The sequence below is a fragment of the Sinocyclocheilus grahami genome, unplaced genomic scaffold (assembly GCF_001515645.1).
Source record: "Sinocyclocheilus grahami isolate Dianchi unplaced genomic scaffold, SAMN03320097.WGS_v1.1 scaffold92.1, whole genome shotgun sequence".
NCBI lineage: Eukaryota > Metazoa > Chordata > Actinopteri > Cypriniformes > Cyprinidae > Sinocyclocheilus > Sinocyclocheilus grahami.
In genome coordinates, this window is record NW_015505271.1 from 2,395,000 (window position 1) to 2,420,069 (window position 25,070).

Consider the following 25,070-nt stretch of genomic DNA (forward strand, 5'->3'; position numbering starts at 1 on the left):
AGCTAATATATATATATATATATATATATATATATATATATATATATATATATATATATATATATATGTATGTATGTATTAAAATAGAAAACAGTTATGTTCAATCATAGTAATAATTTACAGTATTACTGTTTTTACTGTATTTTTGATCAAATAAATGCAGTCTTGTTGTGCATACTTTTTTCAAAAGCACTGAAAATTATTAGAGATCCCAAACATTTGAATAAAATTGTACTAGCGTGTATATGTAGAATGATGGGCATGAATTCAGAGGAAATCTCTGGAGCTTTCTGTGAAAATGTATGTTTAGATTCCAAGTAGATGTAGTTGTGCATATGCCATAGCTCACAATAGATTGGCAAGGCGTTTGTTTAATGCAGTTTTCAGAAAGAGACTCATTTTAGTTTTTTGCTCATTTTCAATATGCTCGACTTGTGATTTGCTGTATCATCCGTTGTTTGTGCTGTGAATGCACAAGCAGATCCCTGCAGCTTGTGTGATAAGTGTATATGAAGCTTTGTCTTGATGTCTCAGGTAGGACAGAGCAAAGGTTCATTAAGTCAAGCTACTACACAATATTTATTGCTCAAAGGCTAAATGGCTGCAAGAACTCACAAAACCCAGCTGAAAACAACACATATTGACTGATTCTGTCTCATCTAACTGGCTGGGCTTTTCCCACCTCTTTTTTTTCTTTTGTATTAGAAACACTTTTTTTTCTTGTAAACATTGTGCATGAACCGAATATTGATCACTCTGTGTTCTCTCATCAACTGGCTATCGAGCGGTGTTCCAGTGTGTCTGCAGTTAGTCTTCGAGGTAGTCTCTCTCTCTTGCTCTTTCTCTCTCTTTTTTTTTTTGTATGTTTTGTTTTGTTTTTTTGTTCCAGTCACTTTTTTGCTTTGCTTCAGGCTTTGTGTCCTAGTAGCTCGGCTTCCATCTGTTATAATTAAGTGTTTACCTGGAAAACAAGAGGTCAAGAGTAGCCTTAAATGATGGCTGTGCACGGTCTTATTTCATGTTTATGATTGCAGTTATGACCCCTCAGGCATATGTCGTACACTTTTTTCGACTTGTCACATTCATCTGTAGCGTAAGAGTGTTTTTGCCTGTTTTTTGATCAAGTTACTCTCAACCCATTTTGTTTTCTAGTTGGAGACAAGGTGCCAGCAGATATCAGGATCACTTCAATCAAATCCACCACCCTAAGAGTGGACCAGTCCATTCTCACAGGTACTGTGGATGTCAGAGATGAACAGCTTAACATTTCACTGCTCGGTTTTCAGTATAACTTGATTTAAAACTACCAATGTGTTTTTTAGGCGAGTCTGTGTCTGTTATCAAACACACTGATCCCGTGCCAGATCCACGAGCTGTCAATCAAGACAAAAAGAACATGCTGTTTTCTGTAAGCACTTCACTTCCTGTTTTAAGAGGGGAACTTTCTCATGTGCATATAAGCAGTAGTTTATTTGCATATAAATATTACTTCATGAATATTTACTGCTTACGTACCTCATAGCATTTTTAGTCTGGTCATGCATTACATAATTATTATTTGCTTTCTTTGTGTCTTTGAGTTTTTCTTGCTTTTTTCTTTGTCTCTCTAGTTTGCAGAATGTCGTTATACTGTAGGATATAATAAGACTTAAGTATTCTGTTCAGTCTAAACATGCACTTCCTGTATGCGTTCATTTGCAGTCATTCAGATGCTCTAAGTAGGCATGCATTTGTCCGCTCTCAATCCACTTAGGTTGCGTTAACATCATCTGGGGACAGGGAACACCCCAGGTGATGTTATTGGCCTAGTGAGTGATAGTATAACATCGAGTTAATGCAGTCTGCCTGTTTTCATCTTAAGTCATTTAAAATAAACTGTATATGGCCTATGTGCTTTTATAGTCCAGCTTTATGCATTTTCCAACACATCGTGGTAATGAAAGATGTAGTTTCCTATTAGGGGAAAATCTCCCTAATGACATTATAGCCAACTCCACACAAGTCAATGATTTTTCCAAGCTACATTTTAGCAAATTATATGGGACTGAGGAACTTCTGATGCTGTTGTTTACAAGTCTGTAAAAGTGTAAATTTAGATTTGAAAGGTCTTTTAGTGGATTTGTTACATTTAAGTATACAGTGTGTATAGAAAAGAATCTATAACCCCTTTAAAATAATCACATTTGTGTTGCTTTGCAGCCTGAAATAAAGATGGACACAGTTTTTGTTTTATCCAGCTGTATTTATTCAGTGCAACTTATAACATTCAAGTGAAAGATATAAAACCATGTCAGGAAAAATCTTTTTAAAAAAAATATTTTTTTTTATAAAGATTTATTTTTTTTTATTGAAAAATAAAAACTTCCTAAAAATGACTTGTAAACTCAATCCGGTGTAGCTAATCACCTTCTCAATAGTACACAAAGCCATATTACTTTCAATCAGCTCTGTCATTTTGGTTAGCTCAGCATGAAAAGAGCTTTCCTGGAGCATTTCAGTCCTTTGTAGTGCAACTGAAGCAAACAATCAACTATGGATGGCAAAGCTGTCAAAAGTTCTCTGGGATAAAGTTGTGAACTTGCACAAGTCAGGAGATACAAAAAAAAACATTCAAAGGATTTATCAATGCCTAGAAGCACAGTGAAGTCTATTATTAGGCCACCAATAGGCCTACAGCAACTCTGAAGCAGTTGCAGTAATTTATGACAGAGTGGTCATTGTGTGCATGTGACAACAATATCACAAATTCTCCACAAAGGTGGCTGGTATGGGAGGGTTGCAAGAACAAATGCCACTCCTCAAGAAAGGCCACATGCAGTCACGACTGAGCTTTGCCAAAACACACCTTGGAGATTCTGAGACTAAATGCAGACTCTCATCATTTAGCTGTTGAGACTAAAAGCATGGAGGTGGTAATATCCTGTTATGGGGGTGTTTCTCTGCAGCAGGGACTGAAGCACTTGTCAGGATAGAAGGAAGAATTAATGGGACAAAATACCTTCAAATTCTTAAGGAAAATCTGCTGCCTTCTGCCAGAAGGTTGTCAAAGGGAAGAAGGTTTATGTTCCAACATGACAATGACCCAAAGCACACAGCAAAACTGACCACACAGTGGTTGAAGGAGACAAAGATGAATGTACTTGCATGGCCTAGTCAGAGCCCAGACTTAAACCCTATTGAAAATCTGTGGAATGACTTGAAGACTGCAGTCCACAAACGCTCACCATCAAATTGAACTGAACTTGGGCAGTTCTGCAAAGAAGAGTGGGCAAATATTGCAAAGTCTAGCTGTGCAAAGTTAGTCGAGACAAAGACATATCCCAACAGACTAAACCCTGGTTCAACGAAATACTGTCACAAGGGGGTGATCCTTTTTTCAACTCTGTGATTGTTTTTTAATTTTTTTATGACATGTTTGTGTAACATCTTTCACTTGGATGTTATAAGATGAGTAAATACAGCTGGATAAAACAAAAACTGTGTCCATCTTCATTTCAGGCTTCAAAGCAACAAAATGAGATTGTTTTAAAGGGGGGTGATTCTTTTCTTTTCCCACTGTATGTGCTTATATATGCATCTTCTCATGTTTTCCAAAAGGGCACAAACATTGCTGCGGGTCGGGCAATCGGTGTCATCATCTCCACCGGCGTTTCCACCGAAATCGGTAAGATCCGTAACCAGATGGCGTCAACCGAGCAGGAGAAGACCCCGTTGCAGCAGAAGCTGGATGAGTTTGGCCAACAGCTCTCAAAGGTCATCTCCCTTATCTGCATCGCCGTCTGGGTCATTAACATCAGCCATTTCGCCGACCCGGTCCACGGCGGCTCGTGGATTCGAGGTGCGATCTACTATTTCAAGATAGCCGTGGCCTTGGCAGTTGCAGCCATCCCGGAGGGTCTGCCAGCTGTCATTACCACCTGCCTGGCGTTGGGCACCCGTCGCATGGCCAAGAAAAATGCCATAGCAAAACACACCTTGGAGATTCTGAGACTAAATGCAGACTCTCATCATTTAGCTGTTGAGACTAAAAGCATGGAGGTGGTAATATCCTGTTATGGGGGTGTTTCTCTGCAGCAGGGACTGAAGCACTTGTCAGGATAGAAGGAAGAATTAATGGGACAAAATACCTTCAAATTCTTAAGGAAAATCTGCTGCCTTCTGCCAGAAGGTTGTCAAAGGGAAGAAGGTTTATGTTCCAACATGACAATGACCCAAAGCACACAGCAAAACTGACCACACAGTGGTTGAAGGAGACAAAGATGAATGTACTTGCATGGCCTAGTCAGAGCCCAGACTTAAACCCTATTGAAAATCTGTGGAATGACTTGAAGACTGCAGTCCACAAACGCTCACCATCAAATTGAACTGAACTTGGGCAGTTCTGCAAAGAAGAGTGGGCAAATATTGCAAAGTCTAGCTGTGCAAAGTTAGTCGAGACAAAGACATATCCCAACAGACTAAACCCTGGTTCAACGAAATACTGTCACAAGGGGGTGATCCTTTTTTCAACTCTGTGATTGTTTTTTAATTTTTTTATGACATGTTTGTGTAACATCTTTCACTTGGATGTTATAAGATGAGTAAATACAGCTGGATAAAACAAAAACTGTGTCCATCTTCATTTCAGGCTTCAAAGCAACAAAATGAGATTGTTTTAAAGGGGGGTGATTCTTTTCTTTTCCCACTGTATGTGCTTATATATGCATCTTCTCATGTTTTCCAAAAGGGCACAAACATTGCTGCGGGTCGGGCAATCGGTGTCATCATCTCCACCGGCGTTTCCACCGAAATCGGTAAGATCCGTAACCAGATGGCGTCAACCGAGCAGGAGAAGACCCCGTTGCAGCAGAAGCTGGATGAGTTTGGCCAACAGCTCTCAAAGGTCATCTCCCTTATCTGCATCGCCGTCTGGGTCATTAACATCAGCCATTTCGCCGACCCGGTCCACGGCGGCTCGTGGATTCGAGGTGCGATCTACTATTTCAAGATAGCCGTGGCCTTGGCAGTTGCAGCCATCCCGGAGGGTCTGCCAGCTGTCATTACCACCTGCCTGGCGTTGGGCACCCGTCGCATGGCCAAGAAAAATGCCATAGTCCGTTCTCTGCCCTCAGTGGAGACGCTGGGATGCACCTCCGTTATCTGCTCAGACAAGACAGGGACCCTGACAACCAACCAGATGTCTGTCTGCAGGGTGAGTGATGTGGCTGTTCAAGTCAGAAGCAGAGTTGGTGTCTCATTCAGCATCAGAAATGATGTCTGCGGGCAGATCTTGCTTTTATGTCTGGGTTGATGACAACTTCGTTTTTCATTGATTCTCATTTTTCTGCTGACATACGGTCCTATGTGAGCTTTTTTCCTTATATATATATATACAACCTCTAGAACCTCTTTTTTGTGCATTCACAAGAGGTGATTTACTATGCGCTATAACCAGAGCCAGAACGTATTTCAAACTGTCATGAAGCAAGGCATTGGAGGTCACCCTATAACAGTTGCATTTTATTTTCAAGTTCAAGATAGATTCTCCTGAGGAATGGCCATTTTGGGGGGGGGAGACCCTTGAGGCTAGAGAGCATCATATCAATTTCTTATAGACAACGTCTCGGAATTCTTTCCCACTGATTCCAGACCTGTATGTGTGCCCTGTTACTGTGCTTTCTGGTGCACTGGCTGGTGGGTTTCACAGGCCTGGATACTACAGTGGTGTTACAATCAGAGCAGGTCTTTGATGCTGTGCCAGGGCCTCTCATACAGAGCTGAGTGATGCAGCAGCAGCAGATTTCTCTGGCTGCCATATGGAAGACCACAGAAACATACCAGGCACAACACGAGAGGTGAGAGAGAGAGGGAGTCGGAAGTACTAGACTTGGTCAGATGCTGAATAGCAATCCAGAGCCAGTTCAAAGTCTTTTAAATTAAATAATGTTTAGAGACACGTCTTGATTGATATATGCTTGTCCAGTGTACATTATTTTTTTATACATGTGCCCTTGTAATCCTTACTCAAAAACAACATGATGATGTGTGCACCAGCGTGAGGGTTGGGCAATAATCCATCCCCTCCAGCAACTGGTCACTCACATGTAGGGCTGGGCGATTTTTCCGATTTTATAGATTAATTTGAATTTAATGTTTTGCCACGATTAAATTTTTTATAAATCGAGGAATCACAATTTTGAATAGAAATATTACCAAACGTTAGAATTAGACACTTTGATAATATGCCAATGTTAACAGTAAAGAGAAAAGAATGATCCAACCACATGTCTGCGCACTTGATTAACCGCTCACCTGTGATGCGCTCTGTGAAGGACCATAAGGTGCCATTCACACAGAATGCGCTTTTGTGTTGACAAAGATGCAACGCGGGCAGTGGAATAGGAAAAAATGCAGGAAGATGGGAGTTCTTTTAACTTGAGCGGTACGTTTTTAGAATGCCGTTTCATGCATGAAACACTGCAAGAGATCAACAATCAAACTGTCAACGATGGAAAAGCAGTGTAATCTAATAAAAACCTGTTAAGAACTACTACTGTATGTCTGAAATTTCATGTGTGCATCACGGTGACAGGCTGAAAGCTACTGTTCATTGTTTTTACAGAACATTCATAGTTATAGTCTACTGGTGTTATACCTTTAGTCGTTTTGAATTTGAATTACCTAGATTTTTTTGATTTTTTAAAGCATTTTCCTTATATTATTTCTGAACATATTACATCATGTTGACAACTTCAAGTGTGGTGCACTTGAAATAGAAATTTCTTTAACTAGAGGGTTAATAAAGAAAAATGTACTTGAATCATGTTGTAGTAACATTTTCAAGTTGACTAGTTAAAAATCATAAAAATCAAGAATCGGTTGATCGTTCTGAAAAAAATCAAGGTTTTATTTATTTATTTTTTCTCGTTTTAGAAGCTGTTTTATGTGAAAATACAGGTATGTCACAACAGGGAGGAAAATACTGAAGTGCAAGTGCCATAGACAACCTTATTGATTATAATGGGGGTGTATTATTTTTGTATCATCACTGTTTGCTTTAAGTTGTATATTGTGTGTTCACACTGTTTAGTCTTAGTGAATTACAAAATAATTCCAGGTTACAGACTAATTCACTTTGGCTTTACAGCTGCTTTTTGAGATTTTTATATACAGTATATACAGTAGATACATTTTTTGGCACAGTTGGAGCTACATGGAATGAATGTAATTGACACACTGAATGATTATTTAATTACAGCAATTGTAAATGCAAATCTTGATTATTTAATAGTCCAGTGACATCAAAAGTTTGGGGACTAAGATTATTTTAATATTTTGAACGAAGTCTCTTATGCTCACAAAGGCTGCATTTATTTGATGATAATACAGTCATATTGTAAAATATTATTGCAATTTAAAATAACTGATTTCTACTTGAATATATTTTAACGTAATTATTTCCTGTGATGGCAAAGCTGAATTTTCAGCAGCCATTACTCAAGTCTTCAGTGTCACATGATCCTTCAGAAACCATTCTAATATGCTGATTTGGTGATCAAGAAACATTATTATTATCAACACTGAAAACAGTTGTGGTGCTTAATAATTTTATGGAAACCATCTTTTTTTCAGAATTATTAATTGAACAGAAATTCAGTTTAAAATAACTGCATTTATTTGAGATAACATTATAAATATAACATACATAAATATAAATTACTTTACTGTCAGTTTTGATCAATTTGCTGAATAAAAGTATTAATTTCTAAAAAAAGAAAAAAAAAATCTTACTGGTCCACACTTTTGAAGTGTAGTGTAAGTTTATATTGGTAGGTTGACTATTCAGAATGATGTAAGTACTGCAGCTATTTCAGCGTTGCTCTGTTTGTCTCAGACAGTGGTGAACGTTGAGGGCAGGACTAAATGTTTGTCCAATGGCAGACAGGCAGAGTGTTTGGGAAACTGGTGTGAAAAACAGTAGTTCTTTTTTCAGTTGTATTTGGTGCCACTAATGGTGCAGAAAGTACACACTTCCTTTACTCTTTTTGATCCAAGTCTTGATCTGGTTAACCAGTCCACACCCTTACGAACTACCACTGAACTGTGTACTTGTTTTCTATAGAATTAGTTTCTTTCATTCTTCCCACTGTCATATCTTTATGTTCTGTAAAGAGAGAAAATCAAGTGGCCATGTTTTTGTTGGCATGACTGTACCACCTGTATTCAGATAGGTGTGTATGACGCAAAGTAACCTGACTCATAGCACAGCCAAGAAAGCCATGTAGTTTGAATACTTGTTCTTTTGTGTTTTAAGGTGTCATGTCATCATTTCAGTGCCATCATTTTGGCTTAGAGGCTGTTCTTGATATTACTGAGGTTTTCTACTGTCCTAAAGAAGGAGAGCTACAAGCATTAATCACCACCATTCTGGGTTTTGAGGTGATGGGCGTAGATTCTTTCATTAGTGTCCTTGAAGAGTAATGTAGTGCTGTGGTCTCTTTTATGCTGTTGCTTTCTGAGAGTCAGGACATGTTGACGTCCTCAATGTGGAAGTCCCTCAGAGTCACTCTGGGACACTCAAGGTGTATGTTCGTATTTGTGCGCAATGGAAAATCCTTAACTTGTACAGACAAGTCAGCAGGACATGATTGCAACATATTTTACGTTATATTCTTCTACAGCTGCAGATGTGGATCCATCAAGACCACAGGGTTTTTGTCAAACCCCTCAGCTAGATCCATTTACAATATCACAAGTCCTGGTTCTCAATTCAGACCATTTATAGTCCATTTCAGGCCTTCATATACAGGATGTAGCTTTTTATAGTACGATTTTGTCACTACGTATTTCATCCCCATGTTATTTCAAAAGCAGAGATCAGGAATGGTTTCGAGAATTAATTCTTTTTCTTTCCACCATCTGTATCTCTCCCTCCCTTTTTATTCATTTATCAGACTCCTTGCATCTCCTGCTTCTAGTTTTGTGACCTTTATGATTTCAATCATGAAGTGCATGAATGCAATATTAAAGTCATATCACATTTTCTTTTTTCTTTTTTTGTTTCCCTGTGTGGTGTTTCACATGTTCATATAAAGCAGCCACTAGCATTTCCATTGTGAGCCATTTCATTGTTTTCTCTGTTTACAAAGAAACCCTTTGTATGTTTGTGTGTGTGCTTTTTTGCTAAGTTTAATCATGTCCCATGGTGTGGATGTTATATCCCTGGTTGCAATGCCTCACTGCACGTGTGTGTGCGCGCGCTAAACATCCGTCTGTGTGTGTCTGCCCGAGGTCTCTCCTGTGTTTAACAGCAGGGTGTTCCCTCTGTTCAGAAGCTGCTTAATTCCCTGCAAGTGCTGGGAACCTTCCGGAAAGACTCCCACTGCGCTGTGGTAAATATTTACGCACTCCGGACCCTGATCCCAGACCTGCAAAGATCAGAGCTCAAACATTAAGGGCGAGCACTGTAGACAAACACCATACATTCACTTTAGTCAAGTCAAGTCAAGTCACCTTTATTTATATAGCGCTTTTAACAATACAGATTGTGTCAAAGCAACTGAACAGCATTAATTAGGAAAATAATGTGTCAATAATGCAAAATAACAATAGTAAACACTCATTTTTCAGTTAAAGGCAGTTCATCATTGAATTCAGTGATGTCATCATCCAGCTCAAGGGATGCAGCGATTAACCGGTTTTGTGATTAACCGCGCTTTAAAACGTCACGGTTAATTAATCGTAAAGGTTCCGCTAAACCGAGTGTTTGTTACACGGAACAGAACTGTTGCAGCTTTCGCAAAAAGAAAAAAGTTACACTAGCGGTGCACCAGCTTAAAATAACGTGCTTATCAGAGGCACGGAGGCTACTACATGCATTAGATGAACTGTGACAGAGGGACCAAACAACAAAGCTTTATTTCCACCAGAGAAATGCTTGTCGATAGTGTGGGACCATTTTGGGTACACCAAGAATGACCAGGGTGTCATTTAAATATTGCTGTAAAAAACTGCTGCTAAAGAGCGAATACATAAGGGATAATGCACGGCTAGCTGTACTCTTGGCCATGGTGGAGTTTGGAGTGTGACTGTTTGAGGTTGTGGACAGGTGTCTTTTATACTGATAACGAGTTCAAACAGATGCCATTAAAACAGGTAACGAGTGGAGGACAGAGGAGCCTCTTAAAGAAGAAGTTACAGGTCTGTGAGAGCCAGAAATCTTGTTTGTTTGTAGGTGACCAAATACTTATTTTACAGAGGAATTTACCAATAAATTCTTTAAAAATCCTACAATGTGATTTTCTGGATTTTTTTTTCTCATTTTGTCTCTCATAGTTGAGGAATACCTATGATGAAAATTACAGGCCTCTCTCATCTTTTTAAGTGGGAGAACTTGCACAATTGGTGGCTGACTAAATACTTTTTTGCCCCACTGTATATATACACACACACATAGAGCCATTTGTATATAAATAAATGGCTTTATTTGTCGAGCAGCTGTAAATTAGGCATAATAATATAAAGTCGGCCAGTCATTATTGCTAAATAAACTGCTATACTGCAATATATTGCTAAATATGGTCAAATAAACACTTTCTGATTATCCTGTTAATATATGTAAATTACAAACTCAAATACCTGCTTTTTCTGACATTATTTTCCCCCAATTTTTCTTATTAGAGAATGACCAATTTAGTCTTTTTTAGGTTTTAATTGTCTGGCCTGGACCTGGCCTGTGTCTGATAGCCTTTTTACTTCTCATCCTCTTCCCATCATACCTTGGCCTTCCGCATCTCACCCAGCAAGAGATTCCCACATGCCATCCTTTATTTCCCTCATATTTTTGTGCTCTGTCATTTCTATTCCTTTCACGCTTTTCCTTGCGTCTGCTCCTGCTGCAGCATGATCCAAGAATGCCGTAGGGAGCAGAGTCACAGACGCACATTTAGGAAGTCTAATGCCAACTATTCACTGTAACATACTGTATGTTGAAGACTTTTTTGTATACCTGGAACATTTCGTGTTAAATTACTCTTTATTTTGAAAAAAGGTGTGCTTGTTTTGATTGCCTTTTTACCATTATATTAATATTAATCAATATAAGACATTACCAAATGTCATGCACAGTTTAATGCATAGTACTGTCACATACAGTAGGAAGGAGACAGAGACAGTAAGAGACATGAATGATAAAAATAGTTCTGAAACAAAGTTTGCTTCTAATCTGAAATAGGCCTCAGTTTGTTTGCGGAGTTATATGTATGCCTGTGTTTGTTGCTAATTTTTTCATCAACTCCTATTCTTCACGGTGGGGAACAGGTAACAATGTCAGCCTAAGCCTGAAGCAAAGTGACAAAGTTCATCACCTGAAGAGTCCTTAAAGAAAAGAAGGAAAAGACATTTCACATGCGAAACAGAATTTTAAAATTGTGCTTGTGAAAATGTATTCAACATTCTGTTAAACCTCCTGTGCCTCGTAATGTTAAGTACTAAAAGTGTAATGCTGAGAGGCTTATTATAGAGACAGACGAGACGCTTATCCTGGGCTTGGAATTAGTGCTGTCACTACGTTGCAGTGTCGTTCAGGATGACCTAAGCCAATCAACTAACTGTGTGCCTTGTTGAGGCCAGACATCATCCAAGTGTCACCGTCACTAATGCGGAAGTCACTTTGGCTAAATCAGGAGGAAATACGGGTGCCTAAAATCCTTTTCCACTACTGCTGAATTGCACGCACACACACACACACACACACACACACACACACACACACACACACACACACACACACACACACACACATCCTTATCAGAGGCTCATCATTGCATGTCACTGCATGCTACCCTGTTCCTTGGCATCTGTTGCTATGGCAACATAGATCAACATAGTTCCATGTCTGCCAAGTTGTGGGATGGTTGTTAGTGTTTTTGCCGCAGATCTGATTTATAAATGACTAAACAAACAAAACAAGCTAGCAACAACCCTCATGATGTTTTTCCTTTAATGCTACTGCTGCTTTGGTTGGTACATTTCAGGACATTATGGGTGTCATATTTGAATTTCTGCTTACTGTGGTGGGGAAATCTACAGAATTCTGGAGAATGAATTAAAATATGGTCAAATGTGTTTAACAATGTTGTATAGTGGATTATTTAATGATCAGTAGATTGTGAATCAATATAATACACAATATAAATGTTCAAAAGTTTGGGGTCAGTAGGATTTTTGGTATGAATATTTTGAAAGTAATTAATATTTTAATTAAGTGAGAATACATTGAATTGGTCAAAAATGACAAAGACACTTATAGTATTTCTATATTCTTTTTACTTTCTATACATCAAAGTATCCTGAAAAAATGTAGCACAGTTCCCGCAAAAATAGTAAACCGTTCAACTGATTGATAACTTTACTTATAATAAGATTTTGATAACAATAATAATAAAACTTTGATAAGAAGAAGAAATGTTTCTTGGGAACTAAAGCAGCATATCAGAAGGATGATGTTACACAAATTAGAATTATTTCTGAGGGAAAAATACTACATTATATTGCATTTTATTTACTCCGTTTGTTAAAAATTTGGAAGCTAAAAAATTTGAATATTATTAATAATAGTAATGCATAAAATACATGAAGTAGATTTGTAACTCACCAATTCCAAATAGAATTGAAGCTTCTATTCTTTGTTTTTAAATCGTTAAATGGTTTGGCACCTTCTTACCTTGCAGACCTTCTAGAACAGCACATACCTACTAGATCTCTTAGGTCCTCTGATCAGCTGCTTCTAACTGTTCTTAGGTGTAGATTAAAACTTAGGGGTGATGACTTTTTCGGTAGTTGCACCTAGACTGTGGAATTCTCTTAGTTTTAAAACTCGGTTAAAAACTAATTTATTATCTCAGGCTTTCAATTCTACTGGGTATTGAGGGATGTTATTGAATTTTTCTGTTTTACCATTAAATTTACTTTTAAACATAACTTTTGTATGTTAATGTTTTTACTTATTTGTACTTTTATTGTACAGCACCTTAGGCAACAGTAGTTGTATTAATGTGTGCTTTATAAGTAAAATAAACAAACAAACAATGCTGAGAATGGCCAGTTAGTGTCTAGTGACTATTATCCATTGCTCGTATGTCCGAATACCTAGTCAATCGTAGGTATTTTTATATAACATGGTGAATAAGGGCCATGCAAATTCTGCTGAGGTTTCTACGGAGTTATTGGAGCCTATAAATACTAAATACCTAAAGATGACATTACAGCCAAACAGATTTTTCACTAAATGAGCATGTCAGAGCCAAGCATTCCAAGTTCAAGGAGTACATTGTGCTAGTGAGCAGGCAACTGGATCTAATTTGGTTTCTTTCCCAGTTGACAATGTCTGTTTGCATGGTGTTTGACTCTGGAAATTGAGCGGCACAGATTCCTGTGTGGTTAAAGACCAGAGAAGCAGGCCCCAAAATAGTGTACTACAAAAAGGAGAACCGGACACTTTTGTAACTTATGTTTAGAATCAGCTAGCCTACTGTTCATATAATAAAAAAGCAGCATCATGCTGTAATGTTCCCAAAAATGATTATTTATTTTATGTTAGCGGAGTAAAAAGCACTCTGTACTTGTGCACGGATGCTGATAAATGGCACAGTGTACCAGTACTTGATAGTTTGGTCATTACTTTATAAAGGCACATTTTTTGCCTGAGAGACTGTTCTTTCCTGCCGAGCAAGCTAACTCAATAATCCATTTATTTTAAGGGCTTAGGGGCATGATCCAGCCCTCTGATTGCTGCTGCCTGCCACTTGCTTTGTGTTTTCCACAATTTAGTTTTGTGTATGTGTGTTCATTTCAAACAGGAAGCAGGAGAGTATTGTGGAGCTCTGAAAGTTTTACAACTTAGCTGCTTCGTTAATTCTTTAATTGGACACATTTAATTGAGTCTTGCTCTGAGTGATGTCACGCCACGAGAGAATATGTTTCCTCTGCGTGTTTGTACGTTCGTGTATGTTTGAGACAACCTTTCATATGACCTTCCTTTTAAGGAACTGCCCATACATGGCTGCTTGGCAAGTGTTGTGTTAGCAATATCTAAGTTTAGATGCTTCTTATGTAGACGAGTGCTGATGTTGATAAGAACCTACTTCTGGAATCTGTGTTTGTGTGTGTGTTTTAGCATCCATACAACTACTGATCTCAACCGCAGTGGCTTTTAATCATGATAAAACACATTTCAGCACGTCCACCTACTGCATAATCAACATTTACGACACCTCGTAAGATCAGGATTCATTTGTACTCCTTTCCAGCGCATACCGGAGGAGGGCTATAGTGAGGAAATAAGATCTGTCTTCTCTCCGCTGAAACTCACCCAGGGCTGCCACTTCTCCTGCTGGCTCATTTCAGCGTGATGAATGTCATGCCAAAGACTTCATGTCAAAAAAAAAAGCATTGCATTATAGGTTTGGCCGATTTGTCTGATGTTGTCAGGCTGAACTCATCTTCACCTCTTCATGTCGTCCAGCTCTCTCTGACACTTGTGTGTTGTTTATTTTAAGAATCAGAATCACTTTATGATTTCACTTTTTAGTCATGCAGTAGGATTTGGCCTTGGTTGTGCACACAAGACAACACAATACAGTACAACACCTGGAGTTAATAATAATAAAACTAGACAAATGTCAGCCAAAATATGGGCAAAGTGATTGTCACTCTTTCACCTCATCTGCTTTCATTTGGTCCAGTGAAAGCAGACATTTCAGTAGGAGGCAGTAGTTTATTGTAGTCTGTGTTGTCTGTTGGCAGTTGTGTGAGTGTGTTGGTTCAGACAGGGAAGAGCTCATGCCAGGCCACTAAACACAGGAACCTACCCGCAGCCAGTACATTACAACATCATTGCTCTGCCTCTGATTGGACGGAGGATAAGGGAAACCCCAGAGCTGATTGGGTGGAGTCATAACTGTCCGTTTTTTATTTATTTTATGCAATTGGGGTTTGTAACTGTTTTCAGATGCCTTAGAGAACTTATTTGTTTATTCTTCTCAAAAGCATGTTTTCTTGGGCACAGTTGTGGAGTTCTTTATTTTTCCAACTTTAATTACAATAACTACTTTTTAATTGGTAAACTTATGAACATTTAGAACTTTGTGCCAGGATTTCCTCATGGAAAACCTGGGAATATCTGGGAATTTTAAAATTGTCGTTTCTTGGCCTGTGGAGGTTATGGAAATGAATAAGTGACGTGACGTGACTTGTTGCCAAGTATGGTGTCCCATACTCGGAATCCAAGTGCACACACACAGCAGTGAGTAGTGAACATGCACGCACCGTGAACACATACCTGGAGCAGTGGGCATCCATTAATTTGCTGCAGCGCCCAGGGACCTTGGTGCCTTGCTCAAGGGTCTCACCTCAGTAGTGGTATTGAGGGTGGAAGAAAGTGCTGGTCATTCACTCCCCCCACCTACAATTCCTGCCGGTACAGAGGCTTGAACCCACGACCTTTGGGTTACAAGTCTGACTCTCTAACCATTAGGTTTTAATTTATTTGTTTTAGTTTCAAGGTTCAACAATAAGATTTTTTGTGCCAGACCATTTGGCCAGTAGTTTTTGTATTTAACATTGTTAGATATTACTGTTGTGATATTACTCTGCTTACTGTTGAGCGTCGAGTTATGTTCAGTTGTGAAATGTGCAGTCTTAAAGCTATTTTAAATTAAAACAGAACAACTTTATTCCGTAATCATGAATAAAAAAAGTAATAGAAATGCATTGTCCAAAAAAGTGGGTTCATTGATGTTCAGTTTGTTTCATTAATCTGTCTCTCTCCCTATCTCACTTTTGTCTCTCTTAGATGTTTGTGCTTAATAAGGCTGATGACACCAGCTGCTCCCTGCATGAGTTCACCATCACCGGCTCAACCTATGCTCCGGAGGGACAAGTGTAAGAGCACACAAACACACTCAGAGCACTTGATCCTTCCCAAAACATCTTGTCATTTTTACCTAGTACAAATAATCTAATGCTCATTCTGGTTTGTATTTACATCCCTTCATCTTGCAACAATGATCTCTCCCCTTAGGCTGAAAGCCGACAAGCCAGTGCAGTGTGGAGAATATGATGGTCTGGTGGAACTGGCTACTATTTGCTCCCTGTGCAATGACTCCTCGCTGGACTATAATGAGGTCAGCAGTGTGTGCTTGGATCTTCACAGTTGCCACATTTACCCTTCTGAGTTTAACAAAGAGTCTCAATCAGTGTTTTTGAGTCTGTCCTGCTCTCATTGCTGAAGTGTCAACCATGCACCCTCTGTTCCTCAGGGATGGGCAGCTTTTTAGTTTGCATGTTTTGAACATTTGGCTTGCATTTCTCATCTCTGTGCCATTGCCATGGTATCATGGTTTCTGCATTACGTAATATCATGTTTATTCCATGGTTGTCAGGTAGGGTAGAGGACAGTGCAAGTTAGAGCAAGCCGAAGAGTTTTAAAAGACGCCACGCGAGTAATAGTAATATGTTAAAGGCAGCCATATCAAGCAAATATTTTAAAAGTCTTAGTCCGTGTATTCTGACCATGTTTTTAATATGATAAATAAACACTACCTAATTCAGTGTCATGTTCCACCACCGTAGTAGCCTGCTTCCTGGAATAATGCAAATATTTCCACAGAGAGTGACCAGCATCCTTCAAGTGAACTGTGAACATTATAGATCTAATAAACCATTATACAGTAGATATTAACACAGGAGCCTTGTGTTTGAATGTTGAGTAACATTGTTGAATGAATGATGCATTTATATAGCGCTTTATTGTGTATTCTTGTACACCCAAAGCGCTTTACAATCATGTGGGGGGGGTCTCTCCTCAACCAACACCAGTGTGCAGCATCCACTTGGATGATGCGACGGCAGCCACAGGACAACGGCGCCAGTGCGCTCACCATACACCAGCTACAGGTGGAGAGGAGAGAGAGTCATAGAGCCAAGTGGTTGGGGATTATTAGGAGGCCATGGGGGCAATTTGGCCAGGCAAGCCAGTGCAAGCCAGAGCAGGGGTTACACCCCTACTCTTTATGAGAAGTGCCATGGGATTTTTAATGACCACAGAGAGTCAGGACCTCGGTTTAACGTCTCATCCGAAAGACGGTGCTTTTTGACAGTATAGTGTCCCCGTCACTATACTGGGGCGTTAGGACCCACACAGACCACAGGGTGAGCACCCCCTGCTGGCCTCACTAGCACCTCTTCCAGCAGCAACCTAGATTTCCCAGGAGGTCTCCCATCCAGGTACTGACCAGGCTCAATAATCAGGAAATACAGGATTTTAAAGTTGTCATTTACAGTTTTGGAAAGGTCATGAAAATAAATAAAGAAATGTCTATAGCAAAAAATTGAATAAAAATGTCTATAGCAAATAAACGTATATACTGTACTTGACCATTCTAAAATATTTCACTGGTTAGAAATTAGTCTTTCCATTAGTCCATTCACCTTCCAAGCTCTGCCACATTCAAATTTCAGGACGATTTTGGTCATACTAAAGATATTGGTACATATGCATAACAATTCAAATCTCTCAAATCTGTCTATCTATCTGTCTGTCTGTCTGTATTTTTTTTAAAGAAATTGGTACTTCTATACAGCAAGGGCATTACATTAACGTTATAGTAAAGACATTCATAATGTTGGATAAATATTTCTTTTTAAAATAAATGCTTTTTAAAAAAAAAAAAATTAAGCAACACGACTGTTAACATAAATCATAATAATAAATGTTCACATCAAAATATTAGAATATATTTACTAGAGTTAGATTTCTTTTTTCACACTCACATAGTCCATTGCTTCCATGTGACTTTTAAAGTGCACTGTAACAATCATTTCTGAAGTGAGTGCATTACTCCAGGCTTCTATTTTAAATGATTATGCAAGTGCCATATACTTCATGTTGTTTGGGCTAATAGGGCACTGAATTTTTACACACATTTGTTGTCCCGCAGGCCAAAGGAGTATACGAGAAAGTGGGTGAGGCCACAGAAACTGCGCTCACGACTCTGGTGGAGAAGATGAACGTATTTAAAACCGACCTGTCCGGACTCAGCAAAGTGGACCGAGCTTCAGCATGCAACTTGGTAAGAAGGAAGCCATGGGGTGCACCAGGATGAGAGACAGACAACAATAAAAGAGAACATAACGGGAAGTGATGAAAGATGATAAATAGAAGGATAGATAGATGAGGCTTCAGAAGAAATATGAGAGTTCCCAAAGATTGGCCAGTGTTGCAAGACAGGATATTTAAAAAAATGAGATGACATGGTGTTGCCTCAGGTAAACACAGCAGCGTGCCGATATACAGCCATATCTCATGTCTACGAGTGTGATATTGCATTTACACAACAGTTCGACAGCATGAGTGTGTAAATACATAAGAAAAACAACAACGGAGTGTCTTTTAAAATGCTCTTTTGTACAGAACTACTTCCTTCTGCCACAAATTCAAATCTCAGTTTGACAGTTTAACCAAAGTCCCTTTAAGACTTTGAATCAGAACTTGAATCAGACTTTGAATCAAAATCAGATTATTATGACTGAAACCCTGAAAACACACTGGGAAATGTCTCCGTTCAAACACAGTCACTCTTATGAAGTCAATAAACATGCATCCATGCTGATAGGTGTCAGTTTGACATGAAAGATCACTGGGATAAACCAAAAACATCAAGAAACTTACTGCATGCACCTTGTGCAAGCCATGTTAAATGGATTGTTAATTCAAGTCAATAGTTAGATAAAGACTGAGACAAAGGCTTGAGGTTTGTTCATGCTTGTAGATGTTTATAGAAACCAGTCACATGTCCCACACAGCTGCATTAGGGAGACTGGGAACAGTGGACTAGTCTTGATCCGTCTCTCCCTTTTCTCTATGGGAAACATTTTTCTTTGAAAGAGTGAATGACCAGCAGCGCTCTTTATTCTACTGACCCCTGAATCCTTCTCCTCTCCAAAAAAGAAACTTCTGTGACACAGATTCCCAGAGGCAAAGCATAATATTTAGATAACCAGGGGAGTTTATGAAGAGGTTAGCTACATTTTCCACTCTAATCCAAAATTTCACTTCACTATAAAACCAAAAGAGATGTTACTTCTGTCAATACGTATTGGTGGCAGACTTTCAATGATGACAGATAGTTGGATGGGCACATGGATGGATGTAAGGGGGGGGTTAAATGTTTTTTCATAAAGCTTTGGAAGATAGAGAAAACGGGAACCCTACTGAGGAGTGACGTCATGTTCTCAGGGGAGCTGGGAAGAAGAGACACTGGTTTCCTCTCACACATGCATGATTTGTTTAAACATCTGTAGAAATGAGTACTGATCCCATTATTAAAGAAAGCCACGGACAGAGGCAGAGCATGATGTACAGTATTTTAAGTAGGGCATTCTCTGTTCTTGTGTGCTGGAGGTGGTTTCCACCTAGTGGCAAAATAATTCCCTTGCCTCACTGAATTTTTGTCCTGCATATCTGGATTGTAGTGGGATTGTAAAAATTTTCTTTTTTTAATACATTGTAATTGAGTAATTAATTAATAGATTAATTAATGCTAGAAATATATACACCACTGTTGAAAGTGATGAATACAAATTAATAATTTTATTCTGCAAAGACAATTGGTAAAAAGTGACAAAAATGTATTGTTATAAGACATTTTTTTTCATCTAATGCCTACTGAAAATTCAGCCTTGCCATCTCCGGAATTACATTTTACAATATATTCAAATAGAAAAATTGTATTTTTAATATTTTGATATTCTGATCAAATAAATGCATGAGAGTAAGCAAAGTGAGCATAAGAGACTTCTTTCAAGCACTGACCAACCCCAAAACTTTTGAACGGTAGTGTATATTTTTCATTAAATGTCAAGTTTACTTAAATTGAAAATGTATCAATTATACACCTATAACATTACATTAACATTTTTATTGGAAAACAATTGCATACAATGCAATGATGCCTTATTGTTGAGCCCTGTGATGTGCTGTCTGAACAATTGACCTCTAGAACCTACATGAGCACCATGCCTCAAACATAATTTTCAGCTACTCTACTCTAATCTTTAACATTTGATTGTCGATATTTATTAAAGGCTAAACACTTTTTTATATATATATATATATATATATATATAAGACTGGTGCAGTGTTTCATAGAGCCTGTCAATTACTATGTCTGAAACTCAACTACCTGGGTTTGACCGCTGACTACAAACAGTGCTGTCTGAAGGCAAGCCTAGAAAACAGCTGAGAATGACATCTTACCAACCACACACACACAATGACAACAGTGTTTCACTTTTGTTTGATCTAACATTCCACCTTCTCTCTCTCTATCTCCCTTTTTTTTGCTTCTTTCCCTTAGATTATCAGAAGGCTAATGCAGAAAAAATTCACACTGGAGTTTTCCAGAGACAGGAAGTCCATGTCTGTGTACTGCACTCCCAGCGGCTCGAACTCTCAGAGCAAGATGTTTATCAAGGTACCGCTAACTTAAACACACATCTGAAAACATCTAACATCTATAAATACCTTCAGTAAACTTTGCTGTATGCATCACATTTGTTTCTACTTTCACTCTTCTTGTATGTAGGGCGCACCAGAAGGTGTGATTGACCGTTGTCAGTTTGTGCGTGTTGGTAAAGACCGTGTCCCGTTGACCATGGCGGTAAAGGAGGAACTGATGAGCACTATTAGAGACTGGGGGGCAGGCAGGGACACACTGCGCTGCTTGGCTTTGGCCACACGAGACTCTCCCCCTCCTGAAGACAAAATGGACTTAGAAAACTCTGCCAAGTTCTCAGAGTACGAGGTGAGAGAATTTGGATGTGTTGAAACTTTATGAACATCTGTCCACATTGTTTACCACAGTAGTTTTACCAGTCATCCTTTTTTAAAACTCAATTCCCCATGTATATTATTTTGTAATATCACTTAAGCAACAGATAAAAAATGTAAAATTTGTTACTATATAATACAGCAAAATATCAAATCAAAGTGAATTATTTTAGAAAAGGATAGCACAAGAACACCTTTTAAACAGAATTTGGGGTTTACTTTTTTAATTAAAACAATATAATTTGTATATATTATAGAAATTATTATAATTTGTTGTTTTTTAATGTTTATTATTGTTTGTTCATATTATTATTAAAACAAGTATTAATTAGTTGGTTATTAATTATTAACTATGGTCAGTTAAACCGTTATTAAAGCAATACATGTACAAAATATATATTTTTTATTTATTTACTATTTATCATTTATTATTATTTAGTTAATATTTGTTATTATTATTTAATATTATTCATTAAAACAATTATGAATTAGTTGACTATATTTATTATTAACAGTTGTCAATTATTACAGTTATTAAAGCAATATATATATATATATTAATGGTAATGGGTGATATTTGCTTGTAGATACTGTTTCATCTTCTGGTCTTTTTAGTTTAATGTAATTAAATTCATACATTTTTGCATGTGGATTGCATGCCCGAGTATTTTCTCAGGCCACTGTACATGTAAATTTATATATCTGGGATAACATGCAAAATCTGATCATCTGTTTAGTCAAATCTCACCTTCATTGGCTGTGTGGGGATGTTGGATCCACCCAGAAAGGAGGTGATTGGCTCAGTGAAGCTGTGCAGTAAGGCCGGTATACGTGTCATCATGATCACTGGGGACAACAAGGGCACCGCAGTGGCCATCTGCAGACGCATTGGCATTTTCGATGAGGATGAAGATGTGGAAGGAAGAGCCTACACGGGCAGAGAGTTCGATGACCTGACTCCGGAGGCCCAGCGAGAAGCTGTGAAAAGGGCACGGTGCTTTGCCCGTGTCGAGCCTGCACACAAGTCAAAGATCGTTGCTTACCTACAGTCCTTTGATGAGATCACAGCGATGGTGAGATATAGTGGTTTAGTGGCCGACCACCAAATTCTAGTAAAAATTGACTTGAAAAAAGTGAAACACAGTCATTAGTTGAATAATATATTAGGAGCTGCAACATAATATATGATTTAAGTTGAATTTTAAGAAGGATAGTCTAACCCTTGCTGATGTCAGTTCACTTTTATGGCCAGTACATTTTCTCATTTCACCCACTGTTAGCAGATGTGAAAAAACCTTTGGGCTGAAAACAAATTTTTTTCTGCACTAAAACCTTTTTGAAGTTTATTGTATTGTAACATGAGAAAATGTTAAAGTATTAACCTTACATTTAACATTAATATTATTGTATGATCTAATTGCTATACTTTTGGTTTGAGTAAAAGAAAATTGTTTCATTACCACCAATGAATAACTTTATATACAGCATGTTATCATTTTTGTCACAGTTGGGCTACTAATATGATTGAAGGTGGCAATTATACACTCAAGAGAGCTGAGAGAATCATATGAAGGATGAAGCCTCTGATTCTACTCTCCAGTCTCTTAGCAATAATGTAATACCTACATCTCAGAGGTAGACAGCCTTGTCTTTTATGCTGATTTTCTCTGTCGGCGTTAAGAGAGCATGTCAGCTCTCTTGCTGTTTACATACTTTCGCCTCCAGCTCTGTTGTATGCATGTGTCTGGTTGTCATTTGGGGAATTGAGGTATTTCCCAGAAGACATCAGTGTGCATGACAGAGGCTGCTTTGCTTCTGTGACATGAAAACAGATTTCCTCATCCTCTACTTGACTCCTGTTTAATCCCCAGCCTATAATAAGCATTTACCCAAGAGCAAATATGATTTACCCTCTGATCATTAGGACTTTTCATAAGCTTAATATGTTTTGAATCCTTGCTTGAATCTATGTTTTAAACTAATGGATTTGAATTGACCCTTTGATAAGCTCCGCCCCTTTTAGTTGCTGTTGATAACTCAGACAGCCTTTACAGAACACACCATAGAAGTAAATTGGAGGTTTCTATGAACCAATGTGATTTAAAATCATTAAAATGTGTTCATAAAGTGGAAAAAATGTGAATATTATGTTTTCTTGAATGAATTGTGAAATTTCTAACATTTTTATCTGTTGTTTTTCTTTAAATAAACTCTTAAAATGCACAGTAACATGATTAATGCATAAATGAAATAGCTTCCGTTTATCTTAGAGCAAATGTACAAATGTTTTGGGGAAAATACATGTCTTCCTTGTATGTTTTAATTGACCTTGTCAGAAATTATCCAGCACATACAGTGGGGAAAAAAAGTATTTAGTCAGCCACCAATTGTGCAAGTTTTCCCACTTAAAAAGATGAGAGGCCTGTAATTTTCATCATAGGTATACCTTAACTATGAGAGACAAAATGAGGGAAAAAAAATCCAGAAAATCACATTGTAGGATTTTTAAAGAATTTATTTGCAAATTATGGTGGAAAATAAGTATTTGGTCAATAACAAAATTTAATCTCAATACTTTGTTATATACCCTTTGTTGGTAATGACAGAGGTCAAATGTTTTCTGTAAGTCTTCACAAGGTTTTCACACACTGTTGCTGGTATTTTGGCCCATTCCTCCATGCAGATCTCGGACTTTCATATATGTGCATCAGAAAAGAGCAAATACTTGTGTGATAAAATGGCATGTCAATCCAGCAGGTCAATTATGGTTCAGAGGTGGGCTAAGAAGGGCCAAATGTTACATGTTGTGTGGAAAGCCCACTAGTGTCTATTAGCCCTTATCTTTCACTCTGTTCCTTCCCATCTCACTTTCAGACCGGAGATGGTGTGAACGATGCCCCTGCCTTAAAAAAGGCTGAAATTGGCATCGCCATGGGCTCAGGCACAGCTGTAGCCAAGTCAGCCTCCGAGATGGTGCTCTCTGATGATAACTTCTCCACCATCGTGGCCGCAGTTGAAGAGGGACGAGCCATCTACAACAACATGAAGCAGTTTATCCGTTACCTCATCTCCTCCAATGTGGGAGAGGTGGTGTGGTGAGTGAGAGCCTGATTAGTGTAGTGCTTCAGTTTCCTATCCACATTTACACTCATGTGGATTCCTTCTTTTCCCCCCAACACAGTATTTTCCTGACAGCCATCCTTGGCCTGCCTGAGGCTTTGATCCCCGTCCAGTTGTTGTGGGTGAACCTGGTGACGGATGGTCTGCCGGCCACTGCCCTGGGCTTCAACCCCCCTGATCTGGACATCATGGACAAGCCCCCCAGAAACCCTAAGGAGCCTCTCATCTCTGGCTGGCTCTTCTTCAGATACCTGGCCATTGGAGGTTAGCCCAATATCTTGGTTATTCCATAGAATCTAAAATTATTTTTAAAAATGTTGCCACATTAAATACACTTACAGATCTTCCATAAAAACTGCAAGTCAGCTCTATGAAGCTCTATAAACATCACTGGAGTTATTGTACTCGTTTTTCTAGGATATGTGGGTCTAGGCACTGTCGGTGCTGCCACCTGGTGGTATTTGTTTGATGAGGATGGGCCACAGGTGTCTTTCTATCAGCTGGTGAGTCAACAGTGAGACCATATACATTGTTTAAGTTTGCTGACAGTATTTATTATTATTACTAGGATAATTTCTCTTCTGAAGTACAATTTAAAAAAATTATGCTTGAGTTAATTTAAGAAGTATTTCTATAAAATTATATATCATACTTTTCTTTAATAAATAGAAATTTCAAAAGAACAGCATTTAATTCATGTCATTTTTTGTAACATAATAAATGTAATTGAATGTAACTTTTGATGAATGTAATGCACCTTTGCTGAATAAAATTATTAATTTCTTTAAAAAAAACATCTTTCTGACCCCAGACTTTAGAGAGAAGAAGTTTAAACTGTTCTCTGATTTTTGTGTATATCTGAATATTTTAAAATAAAGACACAACTGTTTAGTGTCAGGGAGTTCAGATCTCACAGGATGATCTACACAGCTGCTCTTTCTGATATGACATCAGTCTCTCAAAGGTCACAAAGACTTCCATCAGTGGGTCAAATAATTTCCTGTCTTATTGCTCTTGCATCTGATATGGTGAATATATTAGATGCACTAAAGCACAGCTTTTCTGTTTTATTAAGAATGAA

General features: G+C 38.2%; 1 protein-coding gene across 5 annotated transcripts in view; it reads left to right on the forward strand.

The window, feature by feature from the left end:
• LOC107587360 (sarcoplasmic/endoplasmic reticulum calcium ATPase 1-like) overlaps window positions 1-25,070 on the forward strand; it is an 82,935-nt gene that overhangs the window by 52,499 nt on the left and 5,366 nt on the right. For 4 of the 5 annotated variants that reach the window (XM_016275120.1, XM_016275121.1, XM_016275119.1 and 1 more), the window contains 13 exons: window positions 1,153-1,233; window positions 1,323-1,408; window positions 3,598-3,955; window positions 5,085-5,191; window positions 15,833-15,921; window positions 16,061-16,163; window positions 17,979-18,110; window positions 20,397-20,513; window positions 20,625-20,843; window positions 21,607-21,942; window positions 23,744-23,964; window positions 24,051-24,253; window positions 24,407-24,492. In XM_016275120.1, coding sequence (XP_016130606.1) covers window positions 1,153-1,233; window positions 1,323-1,408; window positions 3,598-3,955; window positions 5,085-5,191; window positions 15,833-15,921; window positions 16,061-16,163; window positions 17,979-18,110; window positions 20,397-20,513; window positions 20,625-20,843; window positions 21,607-21,942; window positions 23,744-23,964; window positions 24,051-24,253; window positions 24,407-24,492 — 2,138 coding nt within the window. Of the gene's footprint in view, window positions 1-1,152; window positions 1,234-1,322; window positions 1,409-3,597; window positions 3,956-4,726; window positions 5,192-15,832; window positions 15,922-16,060; window positions 16,164-17,978; window positions 18,111-20,396; window positions 20,514-20,624; window positions 20,844-21,606; window positions 21,943-23,743; window positions 23,965-24,050; window positions 24,254-24,406; window positions 24,493-25,070 lie in introns of all 5 variants that reach the window. The other variant, XM_016275124.1, reaches the window with a different exon arrangement.